Source organism: Eleutherodactylus coqui, chromosome 4, assembly GCF_035609145.1.
Source record: "Eleutherodactylus coqui strain aEleCoq1 chromosome 4, aEleCoq1.hap1, whole genome shotgun sequence".
Classification (NCBI taxonomy): domain Eukaryota; kingdom Metazoa; phylum Chordata; class Amphibia; order Anura; family Eleutherodactylidae; genus Eleutherodactylus; species Eleutherodactylus coqui.
Window position 1 is genome coordinate 239,129,760 of NC_089840.1, and position 20,468 is coordinate 239,150,227.

Genomic DNA, 20,468 nt, shown 5'->3' on the forward strand with positions numbered 1-20,468 from the left:
AATTCGGACTGAACCAAAACTTTAGCAGAAGTTCCCTGAATTGGCCGAAACCAAACTTTTCAAAAAATGTGCTAATCCCTATTGAATATTTTCTAATCATAATATAACATATGCAAATTTGTTTTAGGATGCAGCCACACTGCGTCCTAGCCTATTCTTTATTAGAAGACATACACTGTATGGGCTATGAACTTTTGGAATATATTTATCATTTTGCACAATGATTTATTCATCTCACTTAGTTTATGGATCTTACTTCAGGTATTTCCCTCAGTGTGGTTCCCATGTATTTGGGAGAAATTTCTCCAAAGAATTTGCGTGGCTTCGTGGGCTTAATGCCAAGCATTTTCATTTGCCTTGGAGTGTTTACCGCACAGGTACTTGGCCTTCCGGAAGTACTGGGGCAGGTCAGTATTGTATGTATGGTTGGGCTTTGTTAGGGATTGTATACCGTTTTTTACCTGACCTTGTAATTTCATGTGCAATTTATGACGAAAACACCATTGCGGTTTTTCATGCTGTTTTTTGAGTCAAAGTCATAAGTGGATCCATCAGGAAAGACTATAAGGCCCTCCTTTATACATTCAACACTGAAATTGCAACACCAAGAAGGCAAAGTCGTGGCATTATGGAAATCACAGGATTGATAGACATTTAGTGATGCCAATGATAAAGCAATGGAAACAACATATTCAAAATATCTCTATTCATTCAGAATCAAGTATGAGCGTCACAGGCAGAAATATATGCCTTGGCATGCTATCAATGAGGTTATTAATGGTTGTCTGAGGAATGTTCTGCCACGCTGAATGCACTTGGGCACACAAATAATCAAGATGCGCTGCTGGCAGTTCCCTTTGCAATTGACGAACAATGATGTCCCAGATGTGCTTGATGAAAGAGAAGTCCAAAGACTGCAGGCCATGGTAGCATATTTTGGCGTTTTCATGGTAAAAAATGGCTCCTGGGACACTTCAGAGAAATGGCCATAACACTGGTACCATGACCTAGTCAATGTAATCAATGTACTGAGCTGTTAGTGCAACTAGAATGAAGACAGGTAGAGAGGTCCAGCTACCATGCATTATGCCACCCCACACCATAATCTTGGGCAAATGACCGGTGTGACATCCTCTGATGAAGGCTTCTTCATAGCATTATCCACATGGTTTCCAGACCAATTTCTGGCTATCATTGCATCCAAAGCAAAAGCGCGACTCATTGCTGAAGAGGACAGACATCCATTCCAGCCTCCATTGCTGTCTTGCTCTGTACTATGAAAGGTTTTGAGGGCGGTGATGTTAGGTCAATGGAAATACCTGCTGCTGGATATATGGCTCGTAACCCAATGTTGTCGTAACCCAATCTTCTGATGCTTTGTGTAGACACTGTTCAATGCCCTAGGCTTGGGATGTCACGTTCAATTTCACTCGCAGTACAGAATGGATAACTCAATGCACCATTCTTCCAATCTGATGATCTATCAGAGCAGAGGTCACCTCTGTGCACCTCTGGTTGTCATTTGAGATTGTTGTTCTAACCACTGGGACATGCCATGTTGAACAGTGCTGACATTTTGGCCTCCGTGCGGACCAATCTGCCGGAGTGATAAACCAATATCTCCCAGTTGAAGGATTCTGTCCCTCTCAGTATGCAACAAGTAGCGATAACTGCACATTGACATACAAGAGGCACCACATAATGATACCACAAACATTTGCTTTCAACCTAGCTTTTACACCATTGAAGCCCCTCACACATGCTACAGATTGGAGCTACTAGCTTGAGAATTTGATCACTTGCAGATCTAGCGACACCATCAATTTGCATAACCTTATGGCTTGTCTTTCTTGTTGCAATTTCAATGTTGAAGAGTATATTTCCCTTTCCCATTGAGTTCACTTCTGGCTTTGGGTAAAAAAAACAGAATTTTTATCAAACAAATGGTGTGGGTGAAACCACCCATAAAGAGTACTTGGTTCGTACATCATGGAGGATGAGTGGGAACAAGTGCATTCACTGTAGCAATCTCATCTTTCTAAAATGCCAATTCTCTTATCACTGAAATGCTGAAATTTCCCCACAATTAGGGCTCACACCCACTGGCGTTTTATTCTCTCTTGCGCTGCGAGAGCAAGTGTAAACACTCGCCTCGCAGCGCAAGAAAGACGCCGGGATATCGCCAGTGTTTTCAATAGGGCCAGCGGCAGCAGTGCTAGCCCCATTTTAAACATAGGGAGAATATCAGGGACTTCTACCGCAGCTGTCACAGCTGTGGCAGCTGTGGCAAAAGTGCAGCATGCTATCCCATTGCTTTCAATGGGGGCGGCGTTGCTGCCGGTCCCATTGAAAGCAGTGGTTTGTGGCAACCCCCGCAGCATGATTTTAGGGGAAGGGCTTGAAATATAAGCCCTTTCCTGAAAATCATCATTAACTGGTTAAAAAAAGAAAAAAAATTTACTCACCTCTCCGTCGCTCAGACGCGTCCTCCGGCTGGCTCCCCTGAACTGCTATTCATGAATGAATGGCTAAGCACTGGCTGTAATTGGCTGAGTGTTCAGCCAATCAGCACAGCCCTTTCAGGAGGTGGGGGGTTTTAAATCCCCGCCTACTGACAGTGCTGGACAACAGTGCAGGGGAGCCAGCCGGAGGACGCTCCTGAGCGGCGGAGAGGTGAGTAATTTTTTTTTTCTTTTTTCAACCAGTTAATGATGATTTTCAGAGAAGGGCTTATATTTCAAGCCCTTCCCTGAAAATCATAATGCATGGGTTGCCATAAACCACTGCTTTCAATGGGGCCGGCAGCAGCGCCGACCCCATTGAAAGCAATGGGATACCATGCTGCACCACTGCCACAGCTGTGACAGTTGTGGCAGAAGTACGCGGTATTTTCCCTATGTTTTCAGTAAGGCCAGCGCTGCTGCCGCTGGCCCTATTGGAAACACTGGCGATGTTCCAGCATTTTTCTTGCGCTGCGAGGCGAGTGTTTACACTTGCTCTCGCAGCGCAAGATAGAATAAAACGCCAGTGGGTGTCCATCTTTAGAAGTAATTTTAATTCTGGAGAAAAAAAAAAATTCTTAATACGGTCGTCTCACAATAGTAATGCTTGTCCATACACCATGCTTTGTATATGGACATCATAGACTAGACACCCTAACCATGTGACAAAAGCTACCACTCTGACAGACTGGTGCACATGCATATATTCACTTGAATGGTCAACATGTAGTGCTATATTTCTTCTGCAGTGGCTGGGGCTTCTATGAAACAACCCGTTTTAAGGGTACTCATCAGGTCCTACGATCCTGCAAAGTCGTGGCTTGGTCTATTGAATGGGCTCCTCTCTTCATTGCGTGTGCATGCACCCAATGTCCTCTGTCTGTCTATTTAATGGAACGAGCAGTGACTTTGTGGGCTGACAGTGAGGGAAAGAGGAGGCAGGTTAGTGTATAAATCAATCTACTAGGCTCAGCAGCCCCCTTTCTATGAGCTCATAAAACCTAGATTATGGAGTTCATAGGATCGGATGGGTGCCTTTTAAGGACTGTTCATCCATGGAAGTGGTAGAATCCATTGGCAAAGTCCTAGATTCACAATGACCTTTCATGGAGGACCCTAAGGCTTTGCATAGTCCTTTTCCTTATTTTTGTCAAATTTGTCAAACTAAGAAAGGTTAGGTGAATGCTTGTTCACTGACAACAAGATGATGAGGAGTTAGAATAGAGCTCAGTGTAAACCTTTTTTTAAATACTAACTTTATTTAGTCTAGGTCAGGACATCAGCTTATTACCCATTGCTCATGGCATGGTTGGGTTGTAACTGCAGGAGCCATAGTTATTGGGAAATTAGATGCCATGTTCTGGGTTGCATTATGAAGAATGTATACGTATGTTGTTATACTGTACATGAATAAGTACATACTTTCACACCATTCTCATTCCATTTCAATCTGTTCTATGTTAACAGGACGAGACTTGGCCTCTATTTCTTGCCATAGTAGTGGTGCCTACATTTATTCAGATCTCCATGTTGCCTTTTTTTCCGGAAAGTCCCCGATACTTACTTATTGACAAGAGCAATGTTCATGGTACAATAGCTGGTGAGTAGCAAGATATTATAAAAAGACCAGAAAGAACGTGAGGGTGATTGATTAAGTGGAACAGGTTGCCACAGGAGGTGCTGAATTCTCCTTCAATGGAAGTCTTCAAACAGATACATGGTTTAGTGAATCCTGCACTGAGCAGGGGGTTGGACCCAATGACCCTGGAGGTCCCTTTCAACTCTATCATTCTAGGATTCTATAAACCCCTAATTTGTATGACATTTCTTCCCTCTTCTTAAAGGTAATGTATCACTTCATGTGTCTTCTTAATAATTAGATTAGTATGTTTCAGTATTATTTAAAAATTTATTTTCTTACATAATTCTGGAGGCTCCCAATTGGTCCCGAGCTGCTGCTTTAAAGGCTCTTTTGCACAACCTAATTATCAGACACAAATGATCAATCAAATGTTTGGCCAATAGTCAGACCTTGTAAAGGAACAACAATCAGTTAATAAGTGAGTAAACACTCATTCGTTGGCTGATTGTTGCTTTTTAGCAAGTATAACACTGTTTGATTGACAGCTGTACATCTCCAAGGGAGATGTATAGTTGGTTCTATGGGGGCAAACGATCATAATAACGATTGTTTGTCCCTATACCAGCGATCCTTGGCCCATGTAAAAGAGCACTGATCACAATGCTTTGTCAATTGACACTCACTTGTTACATCGGGTTGAAAATTGGCCCATGTAAAAGGGCCTTGGAGCTGTGAATATAGGAAGTTGATTACAGCAAACATTTGGTATTAGAAGCCCCAGTCCAAAAATAACTCATTGACTTCTATTACAGAGTATAGTGGGCATGCTCTATGGCTTACATAGAGGTTACTGTGAAGGGAGAGGAAGGAGTGAGCTTTGACCATCACCTGTTATTAACAGTGAATCCTATATTATCTCTCTGTGGCTTTATGAAGGCCATTTCACACAGAACGATTATCGTTCTATTTACCTCTGGATTATGTGAAACTGAAGATGATCCTTCAGTGTAAACACTGCCAGGGATTGGAGGACGAACGATAATTCATTCGCTTATTGTTCATCATTCATTAAATGATGACCGGCCCATGTAGACAGGCAATCGTTCATCAATGAATGACTTCCTGTTTACTGTGAATGGAGGTGGGTGGTCAGAAGAGATCCTCGGTCTACTCCATCTCCATTCACTAAATGATTATAATCATGGAGCAATAATCATGGGACGACTGTCAGGAGATCTTAAGTGTCCAACAATCGTCCTGTCTAAAAGCACCCTAAGAGGGGTTACCTTTCATTGTGATCCTGCATATGATGATAAGGAGGTAACTGTTGAGAAGTGACCCCTACAGAACAGGAAGTGTCTGCCTCTTGTTCTACTCTGTAGCCAGTGTGAAAACAATATTGCTAATTTTTTTTAGTGACATGAAACGGAATAAAAGACACACAAAATTTTCCAAAAGTCTCATTGAAGAAATTTATTACAACCGGTATTCCAAATGTCAGACTTAATATTTCCTCTGGCGCATGATGTGCCTAATACATGAAGGGTTGCACAACTCTCTATTGGGCACATCTCAGCTCCTCCATGTGCCTAATCAGAAATTAGATCCAATCTGGCATTCATTTCTGCTATAATTTACTCCAGTTTCTGCCATAAATGATACACAAATGTGTTGGTACGGGTGGCCATGCCATTGACGTCTATGGGAGACAGTTGTGGGCATGCTCTGTAACATGTGCAGAGGAAGGGAGATCATTTTAAACCCATCAGTTGACTATGAACACCCTTCCTCGGTTTAGTTAGTTGCTTGGATTAACATCTCTCCTGATTCAAAACATATTAGATATATCTATATATATAAAGCTGAAAGCCCTCACTGACTCACTGACTGACTCACTGACTCACTGACTGACTCACTGACTGACTCACTGACTCACTGACTGACTCACTGACTCACTGACTGACTCACTGACTGACTCGCCAAAAGTTCTCCAACTTCCCAATGTCGTAGAAACATGAAATTTGGCGGAAGCATAGATTATCTCCAAAATAGGAAAAGAAATTGGGTCCCAACTCGATTATTCAATTCTAGCGCAAAAGAATTGGCGTCGAAATTTAACGTACATAATCTAAATCACTCACTTCCCAATGTCATAGAAACGGGAAATTTGGCAGGAGCATTGATTATGTCATAAATAGGAAAAGTTAATGGGTCCCAACTCGATTATTCAATTCTATGCGCAAAAGAATTGGCGTCAAAATTTTACGTACATAATCTAAATCTCTCACTTCCCAATGTCATAGAAACGTGAAATTTGGCAGGAGCATTGATTATGTCATAAAAAGGAAAAGCGAATGGGTCCCAACTCGATTATTCAATTCTATGCGCAAAAGAATTAGCGTCCAAATTTTACGTGCGGAATGTAATTTTCTCACTTTCCGGTGTCATAGAAACGGGAAATTTGGCAGGAGCATTGATTATGTCATAAAAAGGAAAAGCGAATGGGTCCCAACTCGATTATTCAATTCTATGCGCAAAAGAATTAGCGTCCAAATTTTACGTGCGGAATGTAATTTTCTCACTTTCCGGTGTCATAGAAACGTGAAATTTGGCACGAGCATTGATTATGTCATAAATAGGAAAAGCGAATGGGTCCCAACTCGATTATTAAATTCTAGCGCAAAAGAATTGGCGTCGAAATTTTACGTGCAGAATGTAATTTTCTCACTTTCCGGTGTCATAGAAATGGGAAATTTGGCACGAGCATTGATTATGTCATAAATAGGAAAAGCTAATGGGTCCCAACTCGATTATTCAATTCTATGCGCAAAAGAATTAGCGTCCAAATTTTACGTACGGAATCTAATTTTCTCACTTTCTGGTGTCATAGAAACATGAAATTTGGCACAAGCATTGATTATGTCATAAATAGGAAAAGTTAATGGGTCCCAACTTGATTATTCAATTCTAGCGCAAAAGAATTGGCGTCGAAATTTTACATGCGGAATCTAATTTGCTCACTTTCCGGTGTCATAGAAATGGGAAATTTGGCACGAGCATTGATTATGTCATAAATAGGAAAAGCTAATGGGTCCCAACTCGATTATTCAATTCTATGCGCAAAAGAATTAGCGTCCAAATTTTACGTACGGAATCTAATTTTCTCACATTCCGGTGTCATAGAAACGGGAAATCTGGCACGAGCATTGATTATGTCATAAATAGGAAAAGCTAATGGGTCCCAACTCCATTATTCAATTCTATGCGCAAAAGATTTAGCGTCCAAATTTTACGTGCGGAATGTAATTTTCCCACTTTCCGGTGTCATAAAAACGGGAAATTTGGCAGGAGCATTGATTATGTCATAAATAGGAAAAGTTAATGGGTCCCAACTCGATTATTCAATTCTATGCGCAAAAGAATTGGCGTCAAAATTTTACGTACATAATCTAAATCTCTCACTTCCCAATGTCATAGAAACGTGAAATTTGGCAGGAGCATTGATTATGTCATAAAAAGGAAAAGCGAATGGGTCCCAACTCGATTATTCAATTCTATGCGCAAAAGAATTAGCGTCCAAATTTTACGTGCGGAATGTAATTTTCTCACTTTCCGGTGTCATAGAAACGGGAAATTTGGCAGGAGCATTGATTATGTCATAAAAAGGAAAAGCGAATGGGTCCCAACTCGATTATTCAATTCTATGCGCAAAAGAATTAGCGTCCAAATTTTACGTGCGGAATGTAATTTTCTCACTTTCCGGTGTCATAGAAACGTGAAATTTGGCACGAGCATTGATTATGTCATAAATAGGAAAAGCGAATGGGTCCCAACTCGATTATTAAATTCTAGCGCAAAAGAATTGGCGTCGAAATTTTACGTGCAGAATGTAATTTTCTCACTTTCCGGTGTCATAGAAATGGGAAATTTGGCACGAGCATTGATTATGTCATAAATAGGAAAAGCTAATGGGTCCCAACTCGATTATTCAATTCTATGCGCAAAAGAATTAGCGTCCAAATTTTACGTACGGAATCTAATTTTCTCACTTTCTGGTGTCATAGAAACATGAAATTTGGCACAAGCATTGATTATGTCATAAATAGGAAAAGTTAATGGGTCCCAACTTGATTATTCAATTCTAGCGCAAAAGAATTGGCGTCGAAATTTTACATGCGGAATCTAATTTGCTCACTTTCCGGTGTCATAGAAATGGGAAATTTGGCACGAGCATTGATTATGTCATAAATAGGAAAAGCTAATGGGTCCCAACTCGATTATTCAATTCTATGCGCAAAAGAATTAGCGTCCAAATTTTACGTACGGAATCTAATTTTCTCACATTCCGGTGTCATAGAAACGGGAAATCTGGCACGAGCATTGATTATGTCATAAATAGGAAAAGCTAATGGGTCCCAACTCCATTATTCAATTCTATGCGCAAAAGATTTAGCGTCCAAATTTTACGTGCGGAATGTAATTTTCCCACTTTCCGGTGTCATAAAAACGGGAAATTTGGCAGGAGCATTGATTATGTCATAAATAGGAAAAGTTAATGGGTCCCAACTCGATTATTCAATTCTATGCGCAAAAGAATTGGCGTCAAAATTTTACGTACATAATCTAAATCTCTCACTTCCCAATGTCATAGAAACGTGAAATTTGGCAGGAGCATTGATTATGTCATAAAAAGGAAAAGCGAATGGGTCCCAACTCGATTATTCAATTCTATGCGCAAAAGAATTAGCGTCCAAATTTTACGTGCGGAATGTAATTTTCTCACTTTCCGGTGTCATAGAAACGGGAAATTTGGCAGGAGCATTGATTATGTCATAAAAAGGAAAAGCGAATGGGTCCCAACTCGATTATTCAATTCTATGCGCAAAAGAATTAGCGTCCAAATTTTACGTGCGGAATGTAATTTTCTCACTTTCCGGTGTCATAGAAACGTGAAATTTGGCACGAGCATTGATTATGTCATAAATAGGAAAAGCGAATGGGTCCCAACTCGATTATTAAATTCTAGCGCAAAAGAATTGGCGTCGAAATTTTACGTGCAGAATGTAATTTTCTCACTTTCCGGTGTCATAGAAATGGGAAATTTGGCACGAGCATTGATTATGTCATAAATAGGAAAAGCTAATGGGTCCCAACTCGATTATTCAATTCTATGCGCAAAAGAATTAGCGTCCAAATTTTACGTACGGAATCTAATTTTCTCACTTTCTGGTGTCATAGAAACATGAAATTTGGCACAAGCATTGATTATGTCATAAATAGGAAAAGTTAATGGGTCCCAACTTGATTATTCAATTCTAGCGCAAAAGAATTGGCGTCGAAATTTTACATGCGGAATCTAATTTGCTCACTTTCCGGTGTCATAGAAATGGGAAATTTGGCACGAGCATTGATTATGTCATAAATAGGAAAAGCTAATGGGTCCCAACCCCATTATTCAATTCTATGCGCAAAAGATTTAGCGTCCAAATTTTACGTGCGGAATGTAATTTTCCCACTTTCCGGTGTCATAGAAACAGGAAATTTGGCACGAGCATTGATTATGTCATAAATAGGAAAAGCGAATGGGTCCCAACTCGATTATTCAATTCTAGCGCAAAAGAATTGGCGTCGAAATTTTACGTGCGGAATGTAATTTTCTCACTTTCCGGTGTCATAGAAACAGGAAATTTGGCACGAGCATTGATTATGTCATAAATAGTAAAAGCTAATGGGTCCCAACTTCATTATTCAATTCTATGCGCAAAAAATTAGCGTCTAAATTTTACGTACGGAATGTAATTTTCTCACTTTCCGGTGTCATAGAAACGGGAAATTTGGCACGAGCATTGATTATGTCATAAATAGGAAAAGCTAATGGGTCCCAACTCCATTATTCAATTCTATGCGCAAAAGAATTAGCGTCCAAATTTTACGTGCGGAATGTAATTTTCTCACTTTCCAGTGTCATGGAAATGGGAAATTTGGCACGAGCATTGATTATGTCATAAATAGGAAAAGCTAATGGGTCCCAACTCCATTATTCAATTCTATGCGCAAAAGAATTAGCGTCCAAATTTTAGGTACATAATCTAAATCTCTCACTTCCCAATGTCATAGAAACATGAAATTTGACACAAGCATTGATTGTGTCATAAATATGAAAAGTTAATGGGTCCCAACTCGATTATTCAATTCTAAGCGCAAAAGAATTAGTGTCCAAATTTTACATACGTAATCTAATTCTCTCACTTCTTGATGTAATTTTATATGAAGGAAACGTCGCATGGTTACCTCCACGTGGTGTTTCCTGGGTAACGCAGAGAACTATGCAAAATGGTGAACATATGTTTTTTCTCAGTATCTCTAAAGTAACCACGACTTCATAAGATTTTCCGTGTGAACACCAGATAAACACCAGAACCAAATTAACTCGGGCGAAGCCGGGTATATCAGCTAGTTTAATATAAAGTTGACTTCTAACTTTTTCTGGTTTATTAGAATCGAGCCACAATATTCACAGATGTACACGTGATGTCAAACCTTCACTCTGAACATTCACAATTTCTCCATGCATTTCCTTCTTGACCAAGAAGAAGCATTCACCTTACAACCTGGGCACCGGCCGTCTTCTCCTGTTGACAGAACTTCCATCGTGGTAGAATAGCTGATACTTTTTTCTTGCTCTTAGGAAGACGAATGGATGATACCACTTGTAGTCTTGTCTGTCACATTCATTGCTTCCCCCAGGTTAAAGAAGATACCTGTGAATCTCTTCACTCTCACTCTTCTCTCTGTCCGTTTGTTGAATTGCCCAGCACACACAAAGTAATGATCATTTGCTATTGAGACAACACTGTTGGCTATTAAAATGACTCATAATCACTAGTCCAAAAGTACGAGGCGAAGGGAAGGGGAGGGGTTTTGTGCTCTCCTTTTTCCACCGCTAATAATTTGCTGGCCCTTCTCAAAAATCAATTTGTCTCTATTTTTCACTGCGTGAACTTTTCCCTTTTTTTCCTCCTTTTGTAATTTACAATGCTCTGGCCACTGAGTGATGTAGAATAGTATTTATTGCTTTAAGCTCTTCAAAATAATGATCTTCCCTTTGCGACTGAAATAAACACAATACTGCATTAGAACAGAACCAAATCGGGAGATGCATGGTCTGATGTTCCTTCTCGAGACAATGATCAAGCAGTATATGGGAAAATGGTGTTCAAAATCATATACAAATTGGAAGCCAATGTTGAGATTGTGCTATGTATGACTATGTGCTATGCTGACCTCTCCATGGGTCGTGTCTGGTACTGCAGGTCAACTGATTTGGAAAAATGCAGTCATGTTTTTCTTATCCTGTACGACCCCTTTAAGATCTATTACTGAAATACTCGAATTATGATCCAACTGAAATTTGGAAGTTTGCTTAAAGTGGACATAAAGGACAACTGTCACTACATTTTTGACTACCGAAATAGTAACGCGTAAATGCCCTGATATGGAGGGCATACTTTCACCTTGAAAACTGTGTTTGATTCCCATACCACATATAAATTAGGCTAGAACTTCCCGATGGGTGGTTCATTAAAAGAAAGTGGTTCTGGTATTTCTGCAATATGCAGTCCTCAACCCTTCCGCTTGACTTTTGATTGGCCGATAGCATCACATTTAAGCCATCAGTCAAAAGCCAAGGGAAGAGGTTGAGGATCGCATAATGCATAAAGCCCGGTACCACTCTCTTGTAATGGACCACCCATAAGATGGTTCCGACCTAATGTACATAAGGTAACTGTTGCAGCCAGAGTGACACTGGAGGTATGTTTAGCGTGTTATGTATGCCACCATATTTTCTGCGCTACGGTTTTAGGGCACATGTTGATCCCAGTTCAGGTAAACTGCGATCAGCTGTTGAACTAGGTTTAACCCCTAAGGACCAGGACGTTTTAGTCCTAAAGGACCAGTCACTTTTTAGGTATTTTACCAATGTGGGGGTTTTACTGCCATATTTATTTTTCTTCAGCCACCAAAATTATTTTTGCTGTATTTTTTTTCCCGTGACATATACGGCTATTTTTTTAATATCTTTATTCACTGACTTTTTTTTTCCGTTTTATTAGGGGTAAACAGCTAAAAAAAGATATTTTTTAAAATTATAGCTTATTTTTAAAATGAGTATATTTATACAAAAATGGGTTCCTCATTTTGTTTCGGACATTTTAATATATAATAAGTATAGTTTTGGATTACAGGGCTCATATGGTGACGGCTATATATATAATTCTGTAATTTTTCCTACTTATTTCAGTAACTATGTTTTACTATCTATGTCCCCCATCATGTCATATAAGACATCTCGGGGTCATTCGCATTGTCTTTTTTTTAATTTCACGCTTTTCCCCTGTAGCTGGGGCATCATTAGGAGCAGTATCCATAGGAGCCCCAGTTACAGGAAAAAACATCCCCCCAGTGTGATATTAATCACTGGCAGAGCTGATCAGGGTCTACTAGGACCCTGCAGCTCTGCAATGACAGTGGGCACCCGGCAGTCACGTGATCGCTGGATCACATAGCAGAACTAACACTTCTGCTTTCACTCTTTAGCACATAGCACTAATTGAATGCTATGTAGCTTGGAATGGAGAAAGCAGAAACGGTTAATAACTGCTTCCCCCTTCTCCTCCAGGTCCTCAGCTGTCTCTCACAGCTGAGGACTCGACCCTCTCCTGCTTGATTGCAGGAGCTTTAATACTGCACCGTACTTCTGCTATTGAATCAAGCCCAAGACAAAGTGTTGTATATTTACTGCACTTGGTCCTTAAGGGGTTAAGAAAAATGTGTTGCATTAACACTTTTTGATCTAAGATAGGTGAAACTAAGTTCAACTGATCTGTGATCAAAGGTTAAACCTAGAAGAAATGTATTGTGCCCAGTGATTGGTTACTGCAGTCAGGTGATCTTCCCAGCATTCATAGTGATCTTTCCAACATTCATAGCTAGCTGTAGTAAAAACATGTCTGCTACCAGCTGCAAACGTGGGTGTAATTTCACCACCCAAGAAAAGCCTATCAAAGCAATCAGGCTAGTTTGCCATCGTGGATTTCGCAAGTTGAAGTTAGATCAATGAATTAGATCCACTAAAATTTCAGGATCAGATTGATTCGAGATTTGAACCCTGATCACAAGCGAAACCGCACTGGGGCAATCTTTTTACTTGATCAGAGATCACCTCTTGATGATCTCCGATTCAATGTTGGTGCAACCGGCCCTTAGCAGCTGAATGTGCTGACAGATGTGGTTTTCCCACAACCTAAAATTGCTTCATAGCCACTCTATCCTTCTTGGTTGCTGTTGACCAGGATGGTGACTGCTGTAACCAATCACTGGGTATAGAAGGTCACTACAGTGGCCATTAATTGGCTGCAGTAGTCACATGTCTTGGTCAGCAGCAACTAGGAAGGACAGAGTGGTTGTGAGGCAATTTTAAGTCCTGGGAAAACCCCTTTAAGAAATACCATTCAAAAAAGTTGCATAGGACTACAACTAAAATAGACAATTTAGAAGTACATCAGTGGTGGTGACTCTAGTGATAACCTCTCCAGTATTCGGAGGGTCTCCCCATGAGCAGTGTGTGTCAGTAAGCTTTATTCTCTCCTCTTTGCAATCATGGAAGCTCCAGATTGGGCTATTTTGCAGTTTCTAAATTGGGAGCACTGTGCCATGATATCGCTGTATAGCACTCCCGTAAGGATTCGGAGCTATAAAGTCTACCATCTGTCAGGGCCCCAGGTGCTTTTAGCTTCACCGCTGGTAGGACTGCCAGTTTTTATTTTTGGTACAGATGGTAAACAGACCATTTTTTATTGTGGTTAATAAGGTTGTAGTTATAGAACCAAATTATTTTTCTCAGATATTCCTGTTCTTAGGCTTATGCATACAGAGGTAGCTACTTGATGACTATATCTACTACTTGCCTATATGCAATTGCAAGAAAAAGTAAGTGAATCCATTGGAATCGTCTGAATTGCTGTACTGATTAGTAATAAAATGTGATCTGATTCTTTTCTAAGTCGTGACTATAGACAAATACAATGTAACTTAAATAATAACACACAAACAGTTGTATCTGTCATGTCTTTTATTGAGAACACTGAGTAAACAGCCACAGTGCAGGGAGAAAAAGTAAGTGGACCCTTTAATTATAATAGCCTGTAGATCCCCTTTAATAACAATCACCTCCACCATATGATTCCTGTAGATGCAAATAAGAAATGCACAACATTGAGCAGGAATATTGGACTATTGCTCCCTGCAAATGTATTTCAATTCATCAATATTTCTGGGATGCCTTACATGCCCAGCGCTCTTAAGGTCTTGCCAAAGCATCTTAATAGGGTTACGTTCAGGTCTCTGACTTGGCCATTCCCAATTACTTATTTTTTTCAACAATTCTTTAGTTAATTTACTTGTGTTTTTTGGGACGGTGTCTTCGGGTCATGGACTCACTGGTATACCACTAGGGGTCACAATTGCAACCCAGCCTCTTAGCGAATGGAGGCCCATGGGCCCCTGAGATATACTGTATCACTGCCCACTGTGGGTGGCACTCAGGGAGGAGATGGCTATTACCTGGGAGCTGGCAGTCAATTCCACGCTGCAGATTTCCCCGCTGCGTGGTCCTCCCTTCCACTGAGAGACTGCAGTTGTGATTTGTAACAACTGCAGTCTACCAGTGCACTGCTGGCTGTGTGATTGGTCGAGCCAGCAGTCGCTGATAGTAGAAGAGGGGAGCGTGGACCATGTAGTGTATCAAAGGTATGTAGTGCATGTAATCATATGTGTTAGCTGGTATAAGTTATACCAGCTATACATATATATAATTATATACAGGAGATATCCAGGTTATACCAGCATGTGCCATATATCATGTCTCCCTCCAACTTCATGTGTCTCTGTAACAGGTCTTCTAAGTTGTTTGCCTTGAGGTATGGTTCCACACTAACTGGTCTTTCTTGAGAAGAACAGCTTTATCACTAACCAGGCTTTGTGTGCCTTTATTTAATGTTCAATGGACCTGTGAACCCCTCATTTCCAATCTGATCTACTTAATTGAAACACCTTTTGCCAATTAACTTGTAGAAAAATTATTACCACAGAGGTTGACTTACTTTTTCTCCCTGCATTGTGGATAATTATTCAATGTGCTCAATAAAAGACATAAATGGTATAACTGCTTATGTTATTAGTTTAGTTAGATTGTGTTTGTCTATAATTGTTACTTAAATAACAATCAGACCACATTTTCTTAGTAATTACTAATCATTATACTAATTATCATTTACTATTTAATTTACTATTCATTTACTAATTACTAATTATTATAATCATTGCAGACATCCAGGTTATTAAAAAGGGTTCACTTACTTTTTCTTGCTTCTGCAAATGTAGCCTAAAAACTGCATGATTTAAAATATTATACCATTTCTAGTTGGCAATGGTTTCCTATCCTGAGGTTTCTTTATGACTAATTATACCATTTCTTGGCAAAATGGTGACTTTGATACTGAAACCTATTTTCTATAAGGGCATAACTTGAAGTTCCTCAGCCCTGATGAAAAATCAGTAGGATCACCCCCACCTATCGTGTCCTCGGTAATACTGGTGTTCTGGTACTCAGGGCAGACCTGCATTGTGTTAAGACTTCTACATAATCATGGTGCAGATTGGGCGGCTTTAAAGAGTTATGTGGAATTTCTTATTTAATCACAATAAGAAGCTTCCAGGGACACTTAAAGACGGACCACTGAGAACAACTGCAAAATTGCTAGTTTTAGCCTTGTAATATTTAGATATGTTACCAAATTAGACAGTGATAGCAGGATGTGGTCGACTTAGTAGTATACTTTACTATCAATATGCCTAAATGAAAACTTTAACTTATGCAAGTTCCAATGCACAAAAACAATACTAAGGCATTCTATTAAAAAACAAAAAAAAGGGCATGGATATAGGTGGATATATTATTAGCCCTGCCTTTTGCGTAGTTAGGCCTTCTTAGTTATTTCTTTGAACATAATTCATCTAGCAAACATTTAATAATATATGAATCTTTATATAGTGTCAGCATATTCCACAGCACTTTACAATTGAGTAACAAACAAGTAAAATGACAAGTACTGTATATACTCGAGTATTAGCCAACCCGAGTATAAGCCGAGGCACCTAATTTTACCACAAAAAATGGGAAAATTAGGTGCGTCGAGTATAAGGCTAGGGTGGGAAAAGCATGCTTCATGCACCATTGCTTTCAATGGGGCCTCGGCTGCTGTCGGTGGCCCCATTGAAAGCAATGGTCTGCCGGCAACCCCTGCATTGATTTTCAGGGAAGGGCTTTAAATATAAGCCCTTCCCTGAAAAATCATCCATAGCTGGTGTAAAAAAAATATATATACTCACCTATCCGCAGCTGCCGGGCTCAGGCGCTTCTAGCCTCTTGGGTCCCATGACTGTAATGAAGTTCTTTCTTTGAATGGGCAAGCGCTGCCTGTGATTGGCTGAGTGCTGTGACTTTCAGAGAAGGGCTTATATTTAAAGCCCTTCCCTAAAAATCACTGCAGGAGTGCCGGCAGTCTATTATTCTCAATGGGGCTTCCGACAGCAGCCCCGGCCCCATTGAAAGCAATGGGAGAAACTTGTGACTCGAGTATAAGCCGAGGGGGGTTTTTTCAGCATAAAAAATGTGCTGAAACAGTCGGCTTATACTCGAGTATATACGGTAATTAAAACAAATGAAAACAATGAGATGGAAGGGGATGAGTCCTTATCCGTAAGAACTTACAATGGTATGGGAGGAATGATGCAAAAGGTGCAAGGTGCTAATTTTGTCTATTGGGCCAGGCCAATGTTGGCATGCAGGCTGTAAATAAAGCTGTGAGAGCCCATCACTTGGCTAGTATCTAAGCCAAAGATAGCTATAAAATCCAGAGTCATGTGACAAAGGTATGTAGTTGAGGATAGAGGTAAAGGGGTTGACCCAAGATAAAAAGTTATTTCCATCTACAAGAGAAGGCTAATATTATGATCGGTAGATTTCCCACTGCTTGGACCTCCACTGATCCCTAGAACCGGGGTCCCGAAGGTCCTGACATGAATGGAGCAGGGGTTGCACATGTGCGCCGCCACTCCATACATTTCAGTGGGAGCACTGGAAATCTCGGCAATCTTTAGTGCTTCAGACGTCTTATTGGTGCATAATTTGAACTTCTCATTCCCGCCTCCAAGACTTCTCCAGAGCTGCACCAGTCCTCTGAAACACGCTACCACAAACTATCAGGGCAATCCCTGACACACAGAATTTCAGGCATGCTCTAAAAACGCACCTCTTCAGGGAGCCATACCATATCCCCTAAACCAAATCCCTCTGTACTCCGCCTGATAACATGCTCCCTGTCCTACAGACTGCAATACCTGCTAGCCACAATCAACCACTCCCTGCAGTCATACCGATTCAGCCACCACATGGCTTAAGGGCTCTGTCATATGAGCATATGTGTTTTTACGGTCACCCACACATGCCGTAAAATCGCGTGAATGAAAAAAAGACACGATTATATCCCGAGCTTAATTAGCATTGTCCCGTCCATTCACATGCCTGGGTGTGACATATATAGTAAAAAAATACGCCGCAGCCCGGAAATCCCATGCTCGGCATAAGTGTTCAGAATGACGTCAAAGGCCTAAATAGAGGCACCTGTAAGGTTTTTCCTGCATTGGATTCTGCTAAACTCCGTTCCCCACCCTTTTTTCCCAGCTCCCATATGAGTCTATGGAAACCACCAGTGTATATCAGTCGAAAGATAGAACCAGAACTATCTTTTCATGCAGCGTTTAATAGCAGTCACCTATTTTGGTTGCGTATGTTCTATTTTTTCCAGTGCAACATTTTTACGTGCCACAAAATCGCCTTGTAAACGAATGCATTGGGATCCAGTGTCTCATATGGTCGCATTTTTCGTTCACGTGTAAAATTGCGGCTACATAGCTCCGTAAAAACGCTCGTGTGAATAAAGCCTAAGTCTGACCATTGCTTATGTGTATAGCATCCCTCACTCTCCACCTCGCCATCCCGTGCACATCTCCAGCCCCTTTACCTTCTGTATCACCCCATTATTTGTAGTATGTAAGCTCATTGGAGCAGAACCCTCACCCCTACTGTCTCCATCAATTGATTATTTAATGTAACCGTGGTCTTGTTTCTGTTTCCCCTGTCTTGTAAGCGCTGCGGAATATGTTGGCGCTATATAAATAAAGATCATTATTATATACATGACCTTCACTCTACTCACGTCAGGACCTCTCAATCGGTGTCAGTCCCAGCAGTTGGACCTCCGTTGATCATAAAGTTTTCCCCTATCCTACGAATAAGGGATAACTTTTTATCTGGGCACAACCCCTTTAAGCAGAGACATTTGTGACTAGGTCATGTTTGGTTCAGGTTATGGAGTAAGGTTATGTGGCACAAGTCTCCTTGAAGAAATGAGTTTTCAAGGCACACTTAAAAACTGGCAGTATTAGGAGCAAGTCTGATGGTCCGGGGCAGTCAGTTGCACAGTAGTAGTGCGGCTTGGGAGAAGGAGTGTGAGGATGTACTAACAACCTTTCTTCATACTTCACTGTTGTAAATCTTTATGAAGATTTGTTTAATGACTCAGGAATAAAAATGGACACCTCATCTAATAATTTTTTGCAGCACTCCGTTGTTTTCGCGGAGAGTATGATGTCCAAGATGCTATTGAGGAAATGCAGGAAGAGCAGCAGTCTCTAACGTCTGTGGAGACTGTTTCGGTGTGTGAGCTCATACTGGACCGCAGCTTGTTCTGGCAGACCCTCTCCGTCATTGTGATCAATATGGGGATGCAGCTATCTGGAATCGATGCAGTAAGTCTCCCATATCCTGTAATGGAGGTAGTAGGCCTTATTTTACGAAGTCACAAGAAGATGTACCAGATAGCGCCTCAAGGTTGACATTCAGTGGAAACCGACACTATTTTGATCCTCCAATGCAAGGGGGAGAGCTGCAGAAATAATTGGGGTCTCTCATAAGAGAGTGGTCCCAAAGGAATAAAATACAAAAGAGCTATCAGCAAACAAAATTTTCTGCGCTCAAAAAATAGTGTGTAACCACAAATAGTAGTCTGTCAAGAATATAATGGAGTTACACTTACTGGGAAGGAGGGGGGTATGATGACCATGAGCCCCCTCCTTGAAGTGATATCTCCTTCAGCCTCCAGATAGATGTTTCCACACGTTTATGAAGTAAAGTAATAACACCTTTAATTCCAAACTTCGCTAAGATAACGGGCAACGCGTTTCAGTGCACACAGGCACCTTTCTCAAGGCTTGAGAAAGGTGCCTGTGTGCACTGAAACGCGTTGCCCGTTATCTTAGCGAAGTTTGGAATTAAAGGTGTTATTACTTTACTTCATAAACGTGTGGAAACATCTATCTGGAGGCTGAAGGAGATATCACTTCAAGGAGGGGGCTCATGGTCATCATACCCCCCTCCTTCCCAGTAAGTGTAACTCCATTATATTCTTGACAGACTACTATTTGTGGTTACACACTATTTTTTGAGCGCAGAAAATTTTGTTTGCTGATAGCTCTTTTGTATTTTATTTTACGAAGTGATCATTATGAGTGGCCGCATCATTTTTAGCCTATGGTAATGTTAGTGCGAGGTCATCTTGCTGCTAACTTTATACTGTTGTTGCTTTTTTGTTTAGTGGAATCTTTACAAATGTAATAGAATGATATATAATAAGTGCATTTCTATAGATGTGTCTAAAGCAAGTACGCTCTATTCTCCTTAGGGAGAGCTACTATATACTATAACTAAGTGAGGAGACTCAAATGGCCATGCACGCTCCTCTGGGTAATATGCAAATAAGGGAGATGGAATAAATCCTCTACAGTGCCACCTATTGAAAGGCAGCATTCCTTCAAGTCAAAGTCAGACTTTTTATACAAGTCTTGTCACAATGACTGGGAATTAAAAGCAAAGCCAGACTCCATGTACATACAGCTGAAACAGCTGTATGTACATGGAGTCTGGCTTTGCTTTTAATTCCCAGTCATTGTGACAAGACTTGTATAAAAAGTCTGACTTTGACTTGAAGGAATGCTGCCTTTCAATAGGTGGCACTGTAGAGGATTTATTCCATCTCCCTTATTTAAAGCAAGTACCCACTACTTAAATGAGATCAAATTAACTTCAAGGCTATGATCATACACTCTGATGCCTATTAAAACCACTCCATGAGCACACTGTGAGTGCTGCCTAGAGGCTATGCCTTAAATGTCTGCGTTCACAATACCCTGATCATTAATGTAAT

General features: G+C 40.6%; 1 protein-coding gene across 2 annotated transcripts in view; it reads left to right on the forward strand.

Annotated features, from left to right (window-relative positions):
• LOC136626146 (solute carrier family 2, facilitated glucose transporter member 9-like) overlaps nucleotides 1-20,468 on the forward strand; it is a 79,010-nt gene that overhangs the window by 25,087 nt on the left and 33,455 nt on the right. For both annotated transcript variants that reach the window (XM_066600950.1, XM_066600949.1), the window contains 3 exons: nucleotides 262-407; nucleotides 3,969-4,101; nucleotides 18,827-19,014. In XM_066600950.1, the coding sequence (XP_066457047.1) occupies nucleotides 262-407; nucleotides 3,969-4,101; nucleotides 18,827-19,014 (467 nt within the window). The remainder of the gene's footprint in view (nucleotides 1-261; nucleotides 408-3,968; nucleotides 4,102-18,826; nucleotides 19,015-20,468) is intronic.